Here is a 24228-nt window from a genome sequence, read left to right as displayed (position 1 = left end):
TCCAGCCCAGGGAGGTATTTAATGGATGGAATTTTATGGCCTCTCCCACAGGTGGGATTTTCCGCTCCTGCTGAATGGATTTTTGAACAACTCGTTGTGTTTTCCAGCCCTGCCCCCACTGTGGCGGGTTGTAACATTCTGCTCAATATGTAACTGAACCTGATCTCAGGAAATAACAAACAGTGAGGGCACAGGAGAGAGAGTGGGTGAAGGTCCCACTGTAAATTAACTGACTGAATCTTACAGAGTGGAAAGAGGCCATTTGGCCCACTGTGCCTACCTGGGCTAGAACGGTGTGTGGTTAGTTCCATCCCGCTGTTCTTTCCCATTGCTTTCCAAATCTTTCCCTTATCCAATACATATTCAATTCCCTTTTGAAAGTTCTGACTGAATCTGCTTCCACTGCCCTATCAGGGAGTGCTTTCGCTGACTAAAAATATCGCTTCATCTCACCTCTGGTTCTTTTTTAAAATGTGTTTATGGGAAGTGGGTATTGCTGTCTTGGTCAGCGTTTATTACCCATCTCCTTGAGAAGGGGCATAATTATTCTAAATCTGTGTCTCTTGGTTATTGACCCACCCAGAAGTGGAAACAATTACTTCACTCGATCAAGATCCCCCAGTTTTGAACCATTAAATTATCTCTCATTCTCTCTCATGACCTTTTCCTCGGAGGGTCGGAGGGTCAGTGAAATTCTCTTTCCTGGGGGTCAGTGGAGGCAGAGCTATCAAGGATTTTTGTGGCTGAGTTTGGTACATTCCTGATTGACCAGGGAGTCAAAGGGTAGAGGAGGGTAAAGAGGCCACAATCTGATCAATCTTGTCCTTATCAAATGGTGGAGCAAGCTCGAGGGACTGAATGGCCTCCTCCTGCTCCTAACTCCTGCTCCTAACTCCTGCTCCTAACTCTTGGGATGTCCGTTAAGCTACAGAGGATGTCTCTGAGAATTCAGGAGCCACAGTCACAATGTTTAGACTGGGTGGTTGCTGAGCTTGGGGCATTTTCCAGGGAGAGGCTTGCAATGATTTGCTCACCCTTGTGCACCCTCTGTACCTGCTCACCTCCAGGTGACAGACAATCCAGCCACTGCTGCACTGTTCAGGGCCAGGTATAAACCATCTCCGGGGGAGAGAACGAAACTGCTCCCCACCCACTGCTGCTCTGCCTCTCATCCCATTTAATCACAACCCACTTGGTTATTTTCATTAGAAATGTTTCACAATAGAATACAGACGATGCTGAAACAGTCATCTCAGAAAAAAATGTATTTTTTACCAAACTGTTCCAGACTGAAGGGCAGCTGCCAACGTCAAAGCTTTGTCAATGTTCCTGGTGAATACTCCAGCTGTCAGTCCAAACTCACTGTCATTGGCTCTTTTAATAACCTCCTCTGTGCTTCTAAACTTCATTATCACTTGCACGGGTCCAAAGATCTGTAGCAGATGAAAAATATGATGAAACTTATCCAATTGCCAAGTTAACTTTGTCATTCAAAGCTTTGATTGAAGTGACATACCTCCTCCTTTGCGATTCGCATGTTGTCTGTCACCTCTGAGAACACAGTGGGCTGAATGTAATGACCCACATCACCAACGGCACAGCCACCAGTCTCCAACTTCGCTCCCTCCTTCTTGCCACTCTCGATTAGCTCCATAATCTTGTCAAACTCAACTTGGTCAATCTGTGGAAGTGGGTGAGATTAGTGAGGGTAGTAAACTGGAAGCTAGGCCTCAGGTTACCCGAATAGTGGCCACTGGTGTTTGAACAGCAGCTCATCATGAGTGTCCCACTTAATTGTATCTGTCAGAAAGATAAATAGCCAAGAGAGGGGATATATCCTCCATTCATACACCGACAGTTTGACACGGTAAAACAGCCCCCAGCCTCGACAGGTGTCATCTCTTCAATACTTTCATCTGAAGGTTCACAGAGTACACTGAAGGGTTTAAGTGGTTGGAAATCTGATGCGGTGTGACTTGCTGCAGGTCTATCTGCTTCCTTGCCTCACTTGGCTTTGGGATAAGACTTATTGGAAATGTGTGAAATAAAGTCCCATTCTTATTCGGGAATGGTACATGCAGCATTTAGACTTTCTTCTCTCACTACAATCCTTTGGGTAATTACAAAGTCCCAGTTAAGATATCAGAATCAGATATCAGCACGTAATCATGTCTTATTGTTGCTTTCAGTGTCTGGCCCCAGGCTGCTCCATCCTGAGACATGACTTCACTCTCAGGCCCCTATAGAGTTTCGTGGATGGTACTGACATGACTTTCACAAGCTGGACCCTTCAGGGTGTGGTAATATGTTACCAGCTTTGTGCTGTGATCTAAACTACAACCTCTCCATATTGGTGCCCACAGTTTCAGAGAGAAGCTCAAGTTGCGCCACTTTATTTAAGGAGTTTGGTTCATTGCCAATTAACATCTTCACTGCCAACTGCAGTAGAATATTTCATTGTATTTTGTGATGTTGTTCACTGAGAGTCACAGAATTTGACATGAATGAGTTTAATTTACTTTCACTTGGTGTTCAATGGGCATTCAATGTTTTCTCGTTTTAAGCAGCCTTATTGGAGTGCTGTGTTCACCCAGCCTGCTTTGTGTGTCGCGACTGATAACCCACCAGCAAATACCCGCAGTAATGTTGCTGACTCACCCATTAGCCACAGGCATTGTAGAGGGCCATAGTGACACTGGGGATAGAGTGAAAATTCACATCTCTCTCCACAATTCCAGTGAAGTTGGGGGAGAGATAACAGATCTCAAATTCCTCTGAAGTACTTGGCGTAATCGAATTACTTACCAAACACCCTCTACCCTCAGAGCTCACACAAAATCTCAAGGATCCCATTTGAAAATGCTCTCGAATCGGTGTCAATTCCAGCTCACTTCAGCTACTCACTCTCCTCTTGTCTGAACTCTTCCCCATTCCAATCTGACACTCTGAACTTGTCCTTTTCAATTTTAACCCAAATTGCTAATAATCTTATTCTTCCATCTGCTGGTCTATTTAAGTTTCGGTGAAATCTGATCCTGTTTTTCACATTCCCCACATTTCTCTCTCACTCAGCACTCTGCTCTAACCTTCTCCCAAAATCCAACACTCAATTCTGCCGGTGCTGAAACCACTGGAAATACACAGCTGGCCACGCAGCTTCTGTGGAGAGAGAAAGCGAGTTCACATTGAAACACCAACTCCAGATGCTGCCAGACCCGCTGAGAATTTTCACTTCTCTACAAAGTCAGTTTGGTTTGGAATATAATTGTGCAAACTGTGCAATGATGAGTGGCAGGTTAAAGTTTAAGTTTATTAGTGTCACAAGTAGGCTTACATTAACACTGCAATGAAGTTTATTAGTGTCACAAGTAGGCTTACATTAACACTGCAATGAAGTTACTGTGAAAATCCCCGAGTCACCACACTCCGGCTCCTGTTCGGGTACACTGAGGGAGAATTTAGCATAGCCAATGCACCTAACCAGCACGTCTTTCAGACTATGGGAGGAAACCGGAGCACCCGGAGGAAACCCACGCAGACACGGGGAGAACATGCAAATTCCACACAGACAGTCACACAAGCCAGGAATGGAACCCAGATCCCTGGTGCTGTGAGGCAGCAGTGCTCACCGCTGTACCAACATGCCGCTCCCCCAGATCATGGTGAGATGATTGATCAGAATATAAAGAATGGCAGAGAATGACAAAAAGGTTTATTAGGAGAAAGAAATTAGAGTATGAGAAATGTAAAAACTGTTTCTGCAAATATTAAAAAGGAAAAAAGAAAATAGAGTGAGTTTTGGTCCTCTACAGAGTGAGAATGGGAGTTAATAGTTGATAATAAGGCAGTGGCACATGTAATGAACAAATATTTTGCTTCTGTCTTCACTATTGATGAAAAAACATTCCAATAACAGCTGTAAATCTTTCTTTCTGATCTTTTCTGGTTGTATCACAGCTTAGTTTCGCTCCTGCTCTGCCCAAGACCGCAAGAAACTAAAAAAGGTCGTGAATGTAGCCCAATCCATCCAGCAAACCAGCCTCCCATCCATTGACTCTGTCTACACTTCCCGCTGCCTTGGAAAAGCAGCCAGCATAATTAAGGACACCACACACCCCGGACATTCTCTCTTCCGCCTTCTTCCGTCAGGAAAAAGATACAAAAGTTTGAGGCCACGTACCAACCGACTCAAGAACAGCTTCTTCCCTGCTGCTGTCAGACTTTTGAATGGACCCACCTTGCAATAAGTTGATATTTCTCTACACCCTAGCTAACACTACATTCATAGAATCTCTAAAGTACAGAAGGAGGCCATTTGGCCCATCGAGTCTGCACCAACCACAATCCCACCCAGCCTCTATCCCCGGAGCCCCAGATATTTACCCTGCTAGTCCCCTGATACTAAGTGGCAATTTAGCATAGCCAATCCACCTGACCTGCGCATCTTTGGACTGTGGGAGGAAACCGGAGCACCCGGAGGAAACCCACGCAGACATGGGGAGAACGTACAAACTCCACAGTCAGTCATCTGAGCCGGGAATTGAACTCAGGTCCCTGGCGCTGTGAGGTAGCAGTGCTAACCACTGCACATTCTGCACCCTCTCCTTTCCTTCTCTATGAATGGTATGCTTTGTTTGTGTAGCATGCAAGAAACAACACTTTTCACTGTATACTAATACATGGGACAATAATATATCAAATAAATCAGGAGGTGGAAAGGAGAGAGGAACCTGGTGAAATTACAATCAGCAGAGAAGTGATACTGAGCAAAGTGATGGAGCAATGGGCTGATAAACATCCAGGTCCAGATGGACTTAAAACCTTAGAGTTTTAAAAAAGGTGGCGAATGAGATGCATTGCTGGTAATTTTCCAAAATTCCCTCGATTCTGGAAAGTAGCGACTGTGACCCCTCTAATCCAGGGAGGGAGCTGGAATAAAACAGGAGCTATTGGCCAGTTAGCCTGATGTCCATTGTGGGAAAGGTGTTAGAATTGATCATTTGGGGGTTACAGCTGGGCACTTGCGAAAGGGAAAAGATGTTTAACCAATTTATTGGAGTTCTATGAAGAAGTCGCATGTGTGGATAAAGGAACTGGACTGTACTTGGATTTCCAGAAGGCATTTGAGAAAGTTTCCATCAAAGGTTATTACAGACAATAAAAGCTGATAGTGTAACATATTGACATGGACAGATGATTTGCTGGCTAGCAGAAAATAGAAAGTATAAATGGATCTTTCTCTAATCCCAATTCCAATTCTCTTCCCAAATCTAGTGGTGCACCAAAACCATCTTTCATTTGTTTCCATAGTGAGTAATTCCAGGAACAGTTCACTAGGCTGTCGCCAGGGGCTTATAGCTTAAGGGGCAACACTCCACATCAAAGCATGGCTGACCAGGCGTCTCCACCACTCTTACCGCCAGCCATTGGCGTGTTTGAAAGGATTTTGCAGGTTGACACTCAACCTGTTTGACCGCGCTGTGAACACACCTTCCTTGCCCATCACGTCCTTGGGTGGGACTCCAACATGGAGCTTCTGGCTCAGAGGCAGGGTCGCGACCCACTGCACCATAAGTCCTCCCTTTTTCTGATTGCCATGATGTAACAAGTGGATCTGTGCTGGGGCCTCAACTTTTTACAATTGTCATCGATGATTTAGAAGAGGGGTGCGAAAGCATGGTAGCTAAATTTGTGGGTAACACAAAGGTAAGTAGGGAAGTACGTTGTGAAGCAGACATATGGAGTTTGCAGCCGGAAATTGATAGGTTGAATGAGTGTCTAAAAACAATTGGTGGGAGTATCATGAGGGAAAAAGGGAAGTTGTTCACTTTGGCAGGGAGAATAAACAAGCAGAGTGTGACTGAAATGGAGACTGGCTGAAGAATTCTGGGGTGCAGAGGGATCTGGGTGTTCTTGTGCATGAGTCACAAAAGGTTAGTATGCAGGTAGAGCAAGTAATCAAGAAGGCTAATGGGATGCTGATCTTTATTATGGGGTGAATCAAACATAAAAGTGAGGATGTTATCCTTCAGGTATATAGGCTATTGGTGAGGCCACTGCTGACATCATGCTCCCCTTTACACCGCCGGGATCGTACGGTCCCGCTGACAGCACACCCACGCTGTGGGGGGTGTGTTTAATAGGAAACCCTGTTGACAACGGCAGGACCATAAGATCTTGCCACCAGCGAGCAGCGCACCGCCTCCTGTCACTGCAAAATACACTGTGGGGGTTGGGGGTGCGGAGGGAGGAGGGGTGGGGGTGAAATCCAGCCCCACACCTCAAACACCGTGCGCAGTTTTGACTTTCTTATTTAATGGAGGATGTAAGTGCAAAGGAAGCGGCAGGTTCAGAGATTTACTAAATTGATGGCTGGAATTAACGGATTGTCTTATCGGATAGGTTGGAAAGGCTGGGTTTGTTTCCACTGGAGTTAGAAGAGTGAAGAGTGACTTGATTGAAGTATATAAAATCCTGAACGATCTTGACAGGGTGGACATGGAAAGGATATTCCCTCTTGTGGGTGAGTCCAGGGGCACTGCTTTGAAATTAGGGTCACCCTTTTAGGGCAAGGATGAGGAGATTTTCTCCACACACAGGGTTGTGTAATTTTGGAGCTCTGTCTCAGCCATCTCAGCGGGGGTCACTGAATATTTTTAAGGTGGAGGTGGATAGATTCCTGTTGGAGAAGGGAATCAGGGTTATCGGGAATGTGGAACTCGAAACACAAACCAATCAGCCATGATCTTATTGAATGGTAGAGCAGGCTCGAGGGGCCGAATGGCCTGCTCTTGCTCCGAGTTCCTATGTTGGCATTGCCCCTATCCATGAGCTTTGAGTTGTAAAAGTTGGAGCTGTTAGCACTGACGACCCTGTTTCTCCTTTTCCTGCATTGCTTGAGAACTTTAAACAAATTGCTTCCAGTTGTTGAGTGAAGGAGGATAAATGTAAGAGATTAAAAGGAAGGGTTTGTGTGGAATGTGTAAAGCAGCAGAGTTGGTGAATGAAACAGACAACATGTCAATGAGGATGGGAAAGGGGAGACAGGGTAATGGGGGCAGGCAGACCTGTGAGAAGAGGATAAACAGGAACACAGCTTAATGAGTTGAATAGTCTGTTTCACACTTTCAATTTCTATGTCGTCTTATGTAAAAAAAAAGCCACCACACTTAGACTGTTAGTCTCTGCCCCCGTTTAAAAAGTATTTGTATGTAATGGTTCGGTTACACCGACTCTGAGAGACCTTCCTCTGTTAGAATGTAACCAGTGATAACATTGCATCTATTTAATGTGACCAATGTTAACATGCTGTAAGGGTCAGCTGACCCAGTAAACCATGTAACCAATAGCAGAGTGATGTGATAATCAGCTGACCAGCTGACTGAGTAGAAATGAGGACATGTTGGGAATTGTGGGGAATCTTGGATTGGCCCAGGGTGAGGCCTGAAGTTTGGAGTAATGAAGTTTCTTTCGTAAACCTTTCCTCTGATTTATAAGTTGGAGTAAGTTTATTATATTTTTAGTGTCTACACTGGAAGAGTTCCTTCTGGATCAACATTCTCCACGTCTAACACCATTGCCACACTGACCCCCCCACCTCCCCCCCCCGCCCCCCCCAACCTCAATTTAATACAGCTCCCACACTCTCCCCCCCGCCCCAGTCTAATACAGCTCCGACACACGCCTACCCCTCCCTCCCCAGTCTAATACAGCTCCCACACTCTCCCCCCCGCCCCAGTCTAATACAGCTCCTACACACACCTACCCCCCCCAGTCTAATACAGCTCCCACACTCTCTCCCCCCAGTCTAATACAACTCCCACACCTACCCCCCCCAGTCTAATACAGCTCCCACACTCTCTCCCCCCAGTCTAATACAGCTCCCACATTCTCCCCCCACCCCAGTCTAATACAGCTCCCATACTCTCCCCCCACCCCAGTCTAATACAGCTCCCACATTCTCCCCCCACCCCAGTCTAATACAGCTCCCACACTCTTCCCCCACCCCAGTCTAATACAGCTCCCACATTCTCCCCCCACCCCAGTCTAATACAGCTCCTACACTCTCTCCCCCCAGTCTAATACAGCTCCCACACTCTTTCCCCCTCCCACAGTCTAATACAGTTCCCACATTCTCCCCCCACCCCAGTCTAATACAGCTCCCACTCTCTCCCCCCCAGTCTAATACATAGAACATAGAACATTACAGTGCAGTACAGGCCCTTCGGCCCTCGATGTTGCGCCAACCAGTGAAACCAATCTAAAGCCCCTCTAACCTACACTATTCCAATATCATCCATATGTTTATCCAATAACCATCTAAATGTCCTTAATGTTGGCGAGTCCACTACTGCTGCAGGCAGGGCATTCCACGCCCTTACTACTCTCTGAGTGAAGAACCTACCTCTGACATCTGTCCTATATCTATCACCCCTCAATTTAAAGCTATGACCCCTCGTGCTAGCCATCACCATCCGAGGAAAAAGGCTCTCACTATCCACCCGATCTAATCCTCTGATCATCTTGTATGCCTCTATTAAATCACCTCTTAACCTTCTTCTTTCTAACGAAAACAACCTCAAGTCCCTCAGCCTTTCCTCATACGATTTTCCCACCATACCAGGCACCATCCTGGTAAATCTCCTCTGCACCCTTTCCAATGCTTCCACATCCTTCCTATAATGCGGCGACCAGAACTGTATGCAATACTCCAAGTGCGGCCGCACCAGAGTTTTGTACAGTTGCAGCATGACCTCCTGGCTCCGAAACTCAATCCCTCTACCAATAAAAGCTAACACTCCGTACTCTTAACAACTCTATCAACCTGGGTGCCAACTTTCAGGGATCTATGCACATGGACACCGAGATCTCTCTGTTCATCCACACTACCAAGTATCTTACCATTAGCCCAGTACTCTGTATTCCTGTTACTCCTTCCAAAGTGAATCACCTCACACTTTTCCGCATTAAACTCCATTTGCCACCTCTCAGCCCAGCTCTGCAGCTTATCTATGTCCCCCTGTAACCTGCAACAACCCTCCGCACTGTCTACAACTCCACCGACTTTAGTGTCATCCGCAAATTTACTAATCCATCCTTCTCCAGTTCCGATACTCTCCCACCTCCCCCCCCGCAGTCTAATACAGCTCCCACACCGCCCCCCCCCCCCCCAGTCTAATACAGCTCCCACACTCTCACCCCCCAGTCTAATACCCCTGCCTTTGAAATGAAACTTTGCTTCCTCTAATTGAGTCAATCTCTGAGCAGAATTGGGGACAGAGTGACTTGCGTGCTGGTCGTGAGGAGGTCGGGACCTAAACATGCCGGTGAGCCCGGCTTCAGAGCTCTTGGGTGCTAGGGTGCCCTGATCTCACAGTGCACTGGGAGATCCCCTCCGTCCTTGCATGGACATCGGGCCCTCCCTCCCCTCCCCACTGGTGGCATTGGGGCCCTCCCAATGTGTGCTCCTGCCTCATCCCAACATGTTCCCCCCCCCCAACATGACCCCTTCATGATCCAACCTGCACGTTGCTCCCCTACATGCCACCCCCTGCATAGCCCCTCTGTTATAGCCCGCACACTGGCCCCAACCCCACTCAGATCCCACCCACTTGGCACTGCCCCTGGAACACTGTCAGGGTGCCTGGTGGGCACTGTCAGAGTGCCTGGTGGGCACTGCCTGGCCATTCCCCTGACTACCTGGGGAATTCAGTGGTCTCTGAGCCCACCGGCGAGGCATTTTGCCTGGTCTTCACGGTTAAGAAGGTCAGAAGATTCTGTGAGCTGGGAGTTGAACAGGGTCATACAATATTTAAATACCACTTTAAATATGCTAATTGGCCTCTCACCCAGAAAGGGCAGGATCCGGATTGCGTCATTACAGAGGAATGGGACAGTTGCAAACTGTTTGCCACCGGTGTTGAGCTGGTGTTTCGGCTGACCTGCTGTTTTCTGGGATCGGGGTGACCTGGGCAGGAGCAGCGAGGTCGGAAAAGCACCCCTATTGTATTTCACTCCCACAGAGAGTGGCAGAGACAGAGAGTGATCCTTTGGAAATAATGCTGACACCAATGAGGATTATAGGGAGAGTATGGAACAGCCAATGAGAGCAGGTTTACAGAGGGTGAACATTGCCGTGTATCAATGGGTCACACTGCCTGGTTCAGTGCGGTAGAAAGTGATTGGAGATGGGTAAATGTGGTGAACCATCGTTGGTTCCCACTAGATAGTACTGAGCCAGGGTCTGGCCAATACTACAAGTATGTATATATGTTGCTGTTGGGTTAGGGATGGGTTGTTCTACTTGTTGCTGTTGGGGTTAGGGTGGGGTTGTTACACCTTTGTATTGTAGTATTGTGGTACATCCCAGTCGGGCTCCGACTCCTGGGAGAGGTATAAAGGTCCCTGCTCTGGCTGGGACCCCTCAGTCTGGGGTCGTGTATATAATTGGTAGCTGCCTTGTTACAGCAAATAAAAGCCTTTATTTACTGAGCATCAAGCCTTGTGTGTGATAACGCGCATCAATTTTATTTGCTGTAAATAAACTCTCGTCGAAGAAGAAAAAAAAAGAGAGTATGGAGCAGATACTGAAGCCTGAACGCCTTACACTAGATCCACGTGCGGTGGGCGCCTCTAACACCTTCGACCACTGGCTGAAGTGTTTCGAGGACTACCTGGCAGCCTCCGCAGCGGTCACCACAGAGGATGACAGACTCCGGGTCCTCCATGTGAGGGTAAGCGACACTGTCTACCTCGCGATCCGTGCGGCCACCGACTACACAAAGGCCCTCGAGCTTCTGAAGAAGCGTTATATTAAACCGCCCAACGAAATACACGCTCGTTACCTCTTAGCCACTCGACAACGGCAGTCTGGCGAAACGATGGAGGAATACGCGAACGAGCTCCTACAGCTAGCCAGGGGCTGTAACTGCAAAGCTGTGTCGGCTGAGCAGAGTATGAACGACCTCGCCCGAGATGCGTTTGTGGCGGGAGTCGGATCGTCGTACATTCGGCTCAAACTACTGGAGAAAGGTAACCTTGACCTTACCCAGGCAATAGAACTAGTGGAGATGCTGGAGACGGCCTCCAAAAGCCTAGTATTGTATCCTGAAGACCACGTGGAGACAACATGGCAGGAGCAGTTGCCAATCCCTCCTCGTCCCTCGGGTTCGAAATGCTGCGTAATGGCGTGCTCACACTCGGGCCAGACGACGGCAGCAGCTCCGGGCGGCCCGCGGTGTTACTTCTGTGGGGGAGCGAAGCATACTCGGCAACAGTGTCCCGCTAAAGCTGTGTTGTGCTCCGCCTGCGGTAAGAAGGGGCACTATTCGAAAGTGTGCCGATCTAAATCTGCTTCTCGGAACAGCAGTGCGGCCTGCGATTCCTCAGAGCCCGGTTCTTCGTCGTCGAAATCGTCGAGGGTTTCGTCCACGTGCGAGACCAGGATGACGCCATTACGGTCGACGGAGTCGGAGATGTGTGACCACCAGGGGTCGCTGAGTTTGGCGCCATCACCCACGTGCGACCTATGGGAGCGGCCATGTTGGTCGGCACCGACCGCGAACGACCAGCAGGGGTCATCCTCGTCAATTTCAGCTGCCTGCAGTGGCGCTCATGAACCAACGGTGGCGTCGATCATCCTGGACCAGGCCAAGCCTCATAGACTTGACAAATCTATGATGGACATTCAGGTAAATGACCACTTGATTTATTGTCTGTTTGACAGCGGGAGCACTGAGAGCTTTATCCACCCAGACGCTGTGAAGCGGTGTGGACTCCGGATTCAACCTGTCAAACAGACAATTTCTATGGCATCAAGGTCCCGGTCTGTCACCGTGCTAGGGAGTTCCGTGGTAACTTTAACGGTGCAAGGCACAGTTTATGAGCGTTTCAAGCTCCTAGTGTTGCCGTACCGTTGCGCGCCAATACTTCTCGGACTAAACTTCATGGTCCACTTGAGGAGTGTAATCCTACAGTACGGTGGGCCACTCCCTTCGCTTTCAGTGGGAGAACAGCAGCCTCCAAATTGCCCAACGCGCCCCGCCTGTAGCCTCTCGACGCTGAAGATCACCACACCCTCCCTGTTCCAGAATCTTGTGCCAGGCTGCAAGCCCATTGCGACTAAGAGTAGGCGTTACAGCGCTGAGGATCGGATCTTCATTCGATCTGAGGTTCAGCGGCTCCTCAAAGAAAGGATCATACAACCCAGTGCTAGTCCGTGGAGAGCGCAGGTCGTGGTGGTCAAGAACGGGAACAAACCCCGGATGGTCATTGACTATAGTCAGACCATTAATAGATACACGCAGCTGGATGCGTATCCCCTCCTGCGCATATATGACATGGTCAATCAGATTGCGCAGTACCGGGTGTTCTCCACCATCGACCTCAAGTCTGCCTACCACCAACTCCCCATTCGCCCAGAGGACCGACAATACACGGCTTTTGAGGCGGATAGTCACTTGTATCACTTTCTCAGGGTTCCCTTTGGTGTCACCAATGGGGTCTCGGTCTTCCAGCGTGCTATGGACCGAATGGTGGACCAGAACGGGCTGCGGGCTACCTTCCCGTACCTGGATAATGTCACCATCTGCGGCCATGACCAGCAGGACCACGACACAAATCTCCTGAATTTCCTACGCACTGCATCTCGCCTGAACCTGACCTACAACAGGGAGAAGTGTGTGTTTCGTACGCGCTTTTTAGCTATCCTAGGATACGTGGTGGAAAACGGGGTCATTGGCCCTGACCCAGACCGTGTGCGCCCCCTTTCTGAACTTCCCTTGCCCACTAGTGCAAAAGCACTGAGAAGATGCTTAGGCTTCTTCTCTTATTATGCACAGTGGGTTCCCAATTACGCAGACAAAGCCCGTCCGCTCATTAAGTCCACTACTTTTCCCCTAACACCAGAGGCCCGATTGGCCTTTGATAGACTAAAAGCCGACAACGCGAAAGCTACGATGCACGCGGTTGATGAGTCCATCCCCTTTCAGGTGGAGAGCGACGCATCTGATTTCGCCCTGGCCGCCACACTTAACCAGGCGGGCAGGCCCGTCGCATTTTTTTCCCGCACCCTCCAAGGCCCCGAAATTCGGCATTCAGCAGTGGAAAAGGAGGCCCAGGTCATTGTGGAGGCTGTCAGGCACTGGCGCCATTACTTGGCGGGAAAATGGTTCACCCTGATCACGGACCAGCAGTCCGTGGCGTTCATGTTTAATAACACGCAGAGGGGCAAGATCAAGAATGACAAGATCTTGCGGTGGAGAATTGAACTCTCCACCTATAACTATGACATCATGTATCGTCCAGGGAAACTCAATGAGCCCTCGGATGCCCTCTCGCGTGGAACATGCGCCAGTATACAGGAGGACCGTTTGCAGGCTCTCCATAATGACCTATGCCATCCTGGGGTCACTCGGCTCTACCACTTTATAAAAGCCCGCAATCTGCCCTACTCGGTGGAGGATGTCAGGTCCATAACAAGAAGCTGTCGGGTATGCGCGGAATGCAAACCGCACTTTTCCCGACCTGACCGGGCACATTTAGTCAAGGCCACTCGTCCCTTCGAGAGACTGAGTGTTGATTTTAAGGGCCCCCTTCCCTCAACAGATCGGAATGTGTACTTCCTCAACATCATTGACGAGTACTCTCGATTCCCTTTTGTTGTTCCCTGCTCTGATACATCCGCTGCCACGGTTATCAAGGCATTCTGTGATCTTTTTACCCTGTTCGGGTACCCCGGCTACATTCACAGCGACAGGGGCTCGTCGTTCATGAGCGATGACTTGAGGCAATACCTGCTCTCATACGGGATTGCCTCTAGTAGAACCACGAGCTACAACCCTAGGGGTAACGGACAGGTGGAACGTGAGAATGCTACAGTCTGGAAGGCTGTCTTACTGGCGTTGAAGTCAAAAAGCCTTCCAGTCTCCCGTTGGCAAGAGGTGCTCCCTGATGCACTCCATTCTATTCGCTCACTCCTGTGTACGGCAACCAACGCTACTCCCCATGAGAGGATGTTTTCATTCCCTCGGAAGTCTTCCTCGGGGACCTCATTACCGTCTTGGTTGACGTACTCAGGACCTGTCCTCCTGCGGCGACATGTAAGGGCCCGCAAGTCCAACCCGTTGGTCGAACAGGACCATCTCCTCCACGCCAACCCTCAGTATGCCTATGTGGCATACCCTGACGGGCGAGAGGACACGGTCTCGATCCAAGACCTGGCGCCAGCAGGGGACGTAGCAACCCCTGTCGCTCCCATACCCCCTGTTACAAACCCCATAACTCTTGTTTCCCCTCCGGACACGGCGCGGGCAGCATCGGGACCATTACTTAACCCCTTTACTCCCGTGTACAGCTTCCCTGAGTCCAGAGGATGGTCGCCACTTCAGGGCGTGTCGGAACTCCATGGATTACCGTCACCTCAGGGTCAACCGGCCCGTGAGTCTGTGGAGGAACAGCTGGACATCGCCTTGGGTAGAACGCCACCGCAAGTGCCTACTCCGGTGTCATCGCCGGTATTGAGGAGGTCACAACGACGGTGCGGTCTCCCTGACTGTCTGAACTTATAGACTGATGACAAATTATTCTGTTTTGTACCCCGCCGGCCTTTGTTTTCAAAGGAGGGGTGAATGTGGTGAACCATTGTTGGTTCCCACTAGATAGTACTGCCAGGGTCTGGCCAGTACTACAAGTATGTATATATGTTGCTGTTGGGTTAGGGATGGGTTGTTCTACTTGTTGCTGTTGGGGTTAGGGTGGGGTTGTTACACCTTTGTATTGTAGTATTGTGGTACATCCCAGTCGGGCTCTGCCTCCTGGGAGAGGTATAAAGGTCCCTGCTCTGGCTGGGACCCCTCAGTCTGGGATCGTGTATATAATTGGTAGCTGCCTTGTTACAGCAAATAAAAGCCTTTATTTACTGAGCATCAAGCCTCGTGTATGATAACGCGCATCAGTAAATGCCAGCAATTCCCAGGATGTACAGGTGCTGGAACTGCCAGCGATCGCAGGAACAAGAATCCAAACCATTCAGAAGGAAGAAACATTTTTTAATGATGTGCTCATTCCATTAATTTCACAGCCGCTCCTACTGCAGCTACATGTGGCCTTCCTCATCATCAAACTTCACAGCCACAACAAGAAGGCATTCATTAACTTTTACAAATTACTTGTACAATTCCTTTGCTTAAAATTAGATATCAGAAACTTTGATGAGTGATTGACTTGTCCAAATGAATAGAAAACAAATACCCGACCCAATCAGAGTGTGTCAGACAAATAGATGCTTTGTTTTGTGTTTGCAACTAGAATGTGAAAGGATTAAATCTCAATGTCAGAAAGATCTCCTGATCTCAGAATGAAGCCAAACAAGTTTTGGACTGTGTAAACATAGCAGAAGAGTTGGATCGTAAAAACCTAAAGGTATATGTTTAAATAGTGAAATAGTCTCATCAGAGTATTCGCATCAGATTATTAATGCTGCAGTTTAGAAAGATGTTTCTGAGAGCATCTCAGAGTGGGAGTGGGGGGGGGGGGGGGGGGGGGCGGTGGGGGGAGAGTGCCGGGGGCAGGGGGGGGCGAGGAGGGAGAGTGGGGGGGGGGAGTGGGGGAGGGGGAGTGGGGGAGGGAGAGTGGGGCGGGGGGGTACTGGGGGGAGGGGGAGTGGGGCGGGGGGGTATTGGGGGGAGGGAGAGTGGGGCGGGGGGGTATTGGGGGGAGGGGGAGTGGGGGTAGGAACTGCTTAGTAAGCTGCAAATCCTCCCACGGATTAATAATGAAAATAATTTAATAAAAGAATCACATTTGAATATTTGTGAAAAGTAGAAAATGAATTCAGGATCTTGCATTTATATAGCGCCTTTCAGTAGCCCAGCATGTCTCAAAGTTCCTTCCAGCCAATTCCTGAAGTGTAGTCACTGTGGTGATGGAGGAAACACGGCAGACAATTTGTCCACAGTCAGCTCCCACAAGCAGCAGGATATGACTGAGGAGGTGTTCATCGAGAGGTGAACATTGGTTGGGTTGTTGGGGATAACTCTTTCCAAACTGCGGGGAGCGATTGGATGTTTTAAATCTGCCGGAGAGAGCAGCCGAAACCTTGTTCTCAACCGAAAGACAGCCCGTCTGAGAGTGCAGCACTCCTGCAGTGCTGCACTGGGACTGGGACTCACAACCTCTGACCCACTGAGCCACAGCTGACACCCCCGTGTGAATAAATAGTGTAACAATTACACACACAATTTCAAATTAATTCACACACAATATACAAATCCATCCTTCAGATATTCTATAAAGTTTCACACTGAGGAACTAATCATCTGAAAATTTCTCTTCAAGTTCTGGGGGATGATTCTCCCAGTAGCGCAGTGGGCTGGCAGACATTAGCGGAGGCTGTTTTGCATGCTTCCTGCTGAGCATCACGGCCTCCGCGCTTCTCCGTGGCAAAATTTTTCAGAGTTATCAGCTCCCCGCCAGAAATTGGCATTTGCATTTCATTAGCGGGCCCAGGACTGAAGTTTCCAGGGCCACTAGCGTCTCCACCCCCGCCAGGAGTGGTTCACTCCAGCGAGGTTTACAACAGCTCCCCACTAACGGGGAACAGGTGGACTGACCCCGCTAGAGGAAAGAGTGGCCATTGAGGCCTCCCCCCCAAGGAGGTCAGGGGTAAGGGGATGCCCCCTGGCAATGCCAGTGTGGCAGTGCCAGCCTGGCCCCCTGACACTGTCCAACAGGCAAAGTGGCAATGCCCAAGGGGTACCTTGGCATTTCCCACCGGGCATCGGGCAGTGCCAAGGCGGCAAGGCCAGAAGGGCGCGGCCTATTGGGTGGGTGGGGCCTATTGGGAGGAGATCGGTGGGGGTTCTGCTGCCACTCTGCATTCCGGATCTGTGGTAGAGGGTGGGGGGAAGACAATCGGAGCTGGCCATCTGGGTGGGGGGTCGGGTCTGCCATGGGGAGGAGGGGGCAGGGGTGTCGTGTCCATCAATTGGGGATGGATCGGGAGTTTGGGGTGGCGGGGGGAAAATCAGGGAGATCGGGGCTTGCCCAGGCAGGTCTGGGAGGCCAGTGATTGGGGGGTGGGTGTTTGGTAAGGGTAACGATGGGGGGTTGCGGGGCTGGTCAGTGATGGGGATGCCAGCAGTGCGGGATCACTGTGCATGCCCTGATCTCGGCGCTGACAGATCAGTGCATGCGCAGTGACCCACTCAGCGCTATGTTCCCAGCCTCTCCAGCAGGACTAGGCCCGCCACCCGATTTTCAGAGGGAATCTCGCTGGGCATTCTGTTACTCTCAGAGTGTAGGAGATTCAATCTGATAATCACACTAAAATAACCAGCGGGAGTTACTCCTGTTTTCACGTGAACTGGGGACTTGGAATGTTTTGGGAGAATCTCGACCCAGGTGATTTTCCTCTTACCTGAGGTCCTTGTTCAGTTTTTGGATCGAAAGGATTTCCGACTACCCGTTTTTGGACTCGTTCCACACTGCGGCGAACAAACTCCTCATATATCGGTTCCTCGACAAATATTCGAGCGGCCGCTGTACAACACTGGCCTTGGTTGAAGAAAGCTCCATGTGAAGCACACTCCACAGCCAGGGACACTGGGCAAAGGGAAAGCAACCTCTTTAAAAGATGGGCATGATCCCTGCAGCAATATTCAACTTCCCCCAACAGCCCACCTCCCTCACAGGCCCCCCACTCCGCACAGGCTTCACAGCCATCCTTCCCCTCCCCCACAGGTCCCCCCACTCCTCCACAGGCCCCCCCATTCCCCCACCGGCCCCCCCACTCCCCCACATACCCCCCCCACTCCCTCATAGGCCCCCCCGTTCCCCCACAGGCCCCCCACTCCCCCACAAGCCCCACAGCCATCCCTCCTCTCCCCCACAGGTCCCCTCCATCAAAGTCCTCACTCCCCCACACATTCCTCCTGACCCCCAGCTCCCATGTTTCTGCTCTTCCCACATTCCTAACAAGTTTTCACTCCTCAGATGTTAATCCAATTCTTTTTTGGAAGCTACAACTGAATTTGCCTCCTCCCCTCAAACGGTTCATTCCGGATTATAAGCTATGTAAGGCTCTGGTCAGGCCCCATTTGGAGTATTGTGAGCAGTTTTAGGCCCCATATCTAAGGAAAGATGAGCTGGCCTTGGAAAGGGTCCAGAGGAGGTTCACAAGAATGATCCCTGGAATGAAGAGCTTGTCGTATGAGGAACAGTTGAGAACTCTGGGTCTGTACTCATTGTAGTTTAGAAGGATGAGGGGGGATCTTATTGAAACTTACAGGATACTGCGAGGCCTGATAGAGTGGACATAGAGAGGATGTTTCCACGAGTAGGAAAAACTAGTACCAGAGGGCACAACCTCAGGCTGAAGGGACGATCCTTTAAAACAGAGATGAGGAGGAATTTCTTCAGCCAGAGAGTGGTGAATCTGTGGAACTCTTTGCCGCAGAAGGCAAAGGGAGGATGGATGGGGGATAGAGAAGGGGAGAGCTCAGACCAAAGGATTGAGATGTGTTTACTTTAATGCCAGGAGTATAGTGAATAAAGGGGATGAGCTCAGAGCGTGGATCGATGCCTGGAAGTGTGATGTGGTGGTCATTACGGAGACTTGGATGTCTCAGGGACAGGACTGGATACTACAGGTGCCGGGATTCAGATGTTTCAGGAAGGACAGGGAGGGAGGCAAGAGAGGGGGTGGAGTGGCACTGCTGATCAGGAATAGTGTCACAGCTGTAGAGAAGGTGTATGCTGTGGAGGGATTGTCTACAGAGTCTCTGTGGGTGGAAGTTCGGAGTGGGAAGGGGTCGATCACTTTGCTGGGAGTTTTCTATAGGCCGCCCAATAGTGACAGGGAGGTGGAGGAGCAGATAGGGAAACAGATCCTGGAGAGTTGCAATAATAGCAGAGTTGTTGTGATGGAAGACTTTAATTTCCTAAACATAGGTTGGAATATCCCTAGGGTAAGGGGATTGGATGGGGAGGAGTTCGTTAGGTGTGTTCAGGAGGGTTTCCTGACACAGCATGTGGACAAGCCTACAAGCGGAGAGGCTGTACTTGATCTGATACTGACCAATGAGCCTGGACAGGTGTCAGATCTCTCAGTGGGAGAGCATCTTGGGGCTAGCGATCATAACTCTATCTCCTTTATGCTTGCATTGGAAAAAGAGAGGATCAGGCAAGCTAGGAAAGCGTTTATATGGAGTATGGGGAAATATGAAGACATAAGGCAGCAAATTAGAGGAGTAAATTGGAAGGAGGTATTCTTGGGGAAATCTACTGAAGCGAGGTGGCAGTTTTTCAAGGATTGTCTGTCGAGGGTTCTACAGGACAATGTTCCGAGCAGACAGGGAGGAGTTGGTAGGTTAAAGGAACCGTGGTGCACGAAAGCTGTGCGGGACCTAGTTGAGAAGAAAAGGAAAGCGTACAAAAGGTTCAGAGAGCTTGGCGAAGATCGGGATCTAGATGAGTATACGGCTTGTAGGAAGGGACTAAAGAAGGAAATTAGGAGAGCCAGAAAGGGTCACGAGAAGGCCTTGGCAAGTAGAATTAAGGAAAACCTTAAGGCGTTCTATAAATATGTGAAGAGTAAAAGGGTGAGACGTGAAGGAATAGGGCCTCTAAAAGGTGAAGGTGGGAAAATCAGTACGGAACTAGTAGAAATGGCAGAGGTACTTAATGAGTATTTTGCCTCGGTTTTCACAGAGAAGAAGGACATGGATGGATGTACTGTGGGCTTGCGGTGGACTGAAAAGATTGAGTATGTGGACTTTAACAAAGAGGTTGTGCTGGAATCTTTGAATGGCATCAAGATAGATAAGTCGCCGGGTCCGGATGGGATGTACCCCAGGTTACTGTGGGAGGTGAGGGAAGAGATTGCAGAGCCTCTGGCGATGATCTTTGCAGCGTCGATGGAGATGGGAGAGGTGCCGGAGGATTGGAGGATTGCGGATGTGGTTCCTATTTTCAAGAAGGGGAATAGGGACAGCCCAGGAAATTACCGACCGGTGAGTCTAACCTCAGTGGTTGGTAAGCTGATGGAGAAGATCCTGAGGGACAAGATTTATGAGCATTTAGAGAGGTTTAGTATGCTCAAGAATACTCAGCATGGCTTTGTCAAAGGCAGATCGTGCCTTACGAGCCTGGTGGAGTTCTTCGAAAATGTGACTAAACACATTGACGAAGGGAAAGTGGTAGATGTGGTTTATATGGATTTTAGCAAGGCGTTTGATAAGGTCCCCCATGCAAGGCTTCTAGAAAAAGTGAGAGGGCATGGGATCCAAGGGGCTGCTGCCCTGTGGATCCAGAACTGGCTTGCCCAAAGGAGGCAGAGAGTGTGTATAGATGGGTCTTTTTCTAAATGGAGGTCGGTCACCAGTGGTGTGCCCCAGGGATCTGTTCTGGGACGCTTGCTGTTTGTTATTTTCATAAATGACCTGGATGAGGAAGTGGAGGGATGGGTTGGTTAGTTTGCCGACGACACGAAGGTTGGTGGGGTTGTGGATAGTCTGGAGGGATGTCAGAAGTTACAGAGGGACATAGATAGGATGCAAGACTGGGCGGAGAAGTGGCAGATGGACTTCAACCCAGATAAATGCGTAGAGGTCCATTTTGGCAGGTCAAATGGGATGAAGGAGTACAATATAAAGGGAAAGACTCTTAGTACGGTAGAGGATCAGAAGGACCTTGGGGTCCGGGTCCATAGGACTCTGAAATCGGCCCCGCAGGTGGAGGAGGTGGTTAAGAAGGCGTATGGTGTGCTGGCCTTTATCAATCGACGGATTGAGTTTAGGAGTCCGGGGATAATGATGCAGCTGTATAAGACCCTCGTCAGCCCCCACTTGGAGTACTGTGCTCAGTTCTGGTCGCCTCATTACAGGAAGGATGTGGAAAAGATTGAAAGGGTGCAGAGAAGATTTACAAGGATGTTGCCTGGATTGAGTGGCATGCCTTATGAGGATAGGCTGAGGGAGCTCGGTCTTTTCTCCTTGGAGAGACGTAGGATGAGAGGAGACCTAATAGAGGTATATAAGATGTTGAGAGACATAGATCACGTGGACTCTCAGAGGCTTTTTCCCAGGGTGGAAATGGCTGCTACGAGAGGACACAGGTTTAAGGTGCTGGGGGGTAGGTACAGGGGAAATGTTAGGGGGAAGTTTTTCACACAGAGGGTGGTGGGCGCGTGGAATCGGCTGCCGTCAGTGGTGGTGGAGGCAAACTCAATAGGGTCTTTTAAGAGACTCCTGGATGAGTACATGGGACTTAATAGGATGGAGGGTTATAGGTAGGCCTAAAAGGTAGGGATATGTTCGGCACAACTTGTGGGGCCGAAGGGCCTGTTTTGTGCTGTAGTTTTCTATGTTTCTAAGGCTGTGGAGGCCGGGTCATTGAGTGTCTTTAAGACAGAGATAGATAGGTTCTTGATTAATAAGGGGATCAGGGGTTATGGGGAAAAGGCAGGAGAATGGGGATGAGAAAAATATCAGCCACGATTGAATGATGGAGCAGACTCGATGGGCCGAGTGGCCTAATTCTGCTCCTATGTCTTATGGTCTTATGGATTGCAACCCCTATTGTCCTGTAATAACCTTTTTCCTCGTGTCAGCTTTGTTCTTTCACCTTTAACCTGTGCCTGCTCGTTCTGGAACTCTCCACCAATGGGAATGGTTTCTCCCCATCTCCTCCATCCAGACCCTTCATGATACTGAACACCTTGATCAAATCTCCTCAGAACCCTCCTCCAAGGGGAACAACCCCAGCTTCCCCCAAATATCCACAACCTAATTATAATCTGAATTCAAATCTATCCAACCCTGAGCGTGAGAGAGGACATTCTTCCTCAGTAAGAGTGGAGAAACTCAGGTCAGTGAAGCTGTTGCTCTTACGGTCGCAGTCAGCGAACACAATGCAGGGGTTCTTCCCACCCAGTTCCAGAGTCACTCTCTTCAGGTTACTTTTTGAGGCGGCTTCAGTTATCGACTTTCCAACCTAACAACACAGCAACACACACGGGTCTGAGAATGACAGAGAAACTCATCTTCTCAATCCAAATATATCATCAACACATTGGACTTGGAAACTAATAATGCCCGTAATGATTTAAAAATATAAATGTGTCCCTACAGACATATTCTCACAGTATTAACCTCTGTCTCAATGCTATACTCCAGTAACACCAGTATTCGCTCTGTATCTCTCTAACATCCAGCACCCTGTCCCAGTATATGGTGCAGACAGGAAGAGAACTTCCAAAGGGACTTCGATATACTGGGTTGGATTTAACAGATGACAGGTGACCAGCTCGGGTCAGCGAGTCCAGTGCTTTGTTTAACCCATTGGAAAACCTGCAGAATGGGGTCAGTGTACAGATATAGAAAGTTATCTATGATGGATGTGAGGAACGGGGAATTGTAATCTGATCTGAATAATTAAAGAGTGTCTCCGGGGACTACAATCGGGCCTGAGGGACATGGGTTAGACACACCTGCCTTAAAGGGTCTGGATGATTAATACTTTTAAAACTTGGAATGAAATTATTTCTTTTTAAAAATAGTGTAAAGTAATAAATAAAAAGAAGGATCCAGAACTGGCTTGCCTGCAGAACAGTAAGAAGTCTCACAACACCAGGTTAAAGTTTGGATTTTAACCTGGTGTTGTGAGACTTCTTACTGTGCTTACCCCAGTCCAACGCTGGCATCTCCACATCTTGCCTGCTGAAGGCAGAGAGTGGTTGTAGATGGGTCTTTTTCTGAATGGAGGTCGGTCACCAGTGGAGTGCCCCAGGGATCTGTTCTGGGACCCTTGCTGTTTGTCATTTTCATGAATGACCTGGATGATGAAGTGGAGGGATGGGTTGGTAAGTTTGCCGACGACACGAAGGTTGGTGGTGTTGTGGATAGTTTGGAGGGATGTCGGAAGCTGCAGCGTGACATAGATAGGATGCAAGACTGGGTGGAGAAGTGGCAGATGGACTTGAACCCGGATAAATGTGTAGTGGTACATTTTGGCAGGTCAAATGGGATGAAGGAGTATAATATCAAGGGTAAGACTCTTAGCAGTGTGGAGGATCAGAAGGACCTTGGGTCCGGGTCCATAGGACTCTTAAATCGGCCTTGCAGGTGGAGGAGGTGGTTAAGAAGGCGTATGGTGTGCTGGCCTTCATCAATCGAGGGATTGAGTTTAGGAGTCGGGAGATAATGATGCAGCTTTATAAGACCCTCGTCAGACCCCACTTAGAGTACTGTGCTCAGTTCTGGTCGCCTCATTACAGGAAGGATGTAGAAATGATTGAAAGGGTGCAGAGGAGATTTACAAGGATGTTGCCTGGATTGGGTGGCATGCCTTATGAGGATAGGTTGAGGGTGCTCGGTCTTTTCTCCTTGGAGAGACGAAGGATGAGAGGTGACCTGATAGAGGTGCACAAGATGTTGAGAGGTATAGATCGGGTGGATTCTCAGAGGCTTTTTCCCAGGGCTGAAATGGCTGCTACGAGAGGACACAGGTATAAGGTGCTGGGGGGTAGGTACAGAGGAGATGTCAGGGGTAAGTTTTTCACTCAGAGGGTGGTGGGTGAGTGGAATCGGCTGCCGTCAATGGTGGTGGAGGCAAACCCGATAGGGTCTTTTAAGAGACTTCTGGATGAGTACATGGGACTTAATAAGATTGAGGGTTATAGGTAAGCCTATATGTAGGCCTAGGTAGGTAGGGACATGACCGGTGCAACTTGTGGGCCGAAGGGCCTGTTTGTACTGTAGTTTTTCTATGTTCTATGTTCTAAGCTTTTTATATACATCCTGCTTGTCTATGGTTCACTGGGCCTGTACATTTAGCCTTAGAGATTTGACTTTTACACAGGTAGGTACAGATGGTTGTGGAATCTGCTGCCGGGTGCTGGCTGTCACTCTGTGAGAGATTTTTCACAGTGTGAAGATTATGGAAATCCAATTTGTGTTGGATGTAATTTGCACTGAATCTCCGATAGTTCCCTGATTTTAGCTGAACTGAAAAGAACAGTGAAATAGGTTGGAAACTCAAGCCTGTGTGTAACCCTGGTAACTGAATGCCCCATAGCTAAGTCAGATCTGATAATTACTCTGTCTCCATATAGGTAACTCCATGTCTCACAGACTACCTTCACATGGACCTCTGTCCTTGTCCTAACATCTCTGGGTCGGACAAGGTTAAGAAGACGCACAGATCTTCATTTACAGCAAGTTCTTGTAATAG

The 24228-nt window shown here is 49.1% G+C and overlaps 1 protein-coding gene across 2 annotated transcripts in view; it reads right to left on the bottom strand.

Annotated features, from left to right (window-relative positions):
* The window catches only part of aldh1a3 (aldehyde dehydrogenase 1 family, member A3), a 604785-nt gene that overhangs the window by 24969 nt on the left and 555588 nt on the right, over positions 1 to 24228 (bottom strand). For both annotated transcript variants that reach the window (XM_078241032.1, XM_078241033.1), the window contains exons 8-11: positions 21888 to 21990; positions 17417 to 17601; positions 1517 to 1681; positions 1276 to 1433 (exon numbers count right to left, since the gene is read on the bottom strand). In XM_078241032.1, coding sequence (XP_078097158.1) covers positions 1276 to 1433; positions 1517 to 1681; positions 17417 to 17601; positions 21888 to 21990 — 611 coding nt within the window. The remainder of the gene's footprint in view (positions 1 to 1275; positions 1434 to 1516; positions 1682 to 17416; positions 17602 to 21887; positions 21991 to 24228) is intronic.

Source organism: Mustelus asterias, chromosome 24 (genome assembly GCF_964213995.1).
Source record: "Mustelus asterias chromosome 24, sMusAst1.hap1.1, whole genome shotgun sequence".
NCBI classification, from domain to species: domain Eukaryota; kingdom Metazoa; phylum Chordata; class Chondrichthyes; order Carcharhiniformes; family Triakidae; genus Mustelus; species Mustelus asterias.
The sequence above is the reverse complement of the archived record's forward strand: the minus strand, read 5'-3'. Positions and strand labels throughout refer to the sequence as shown.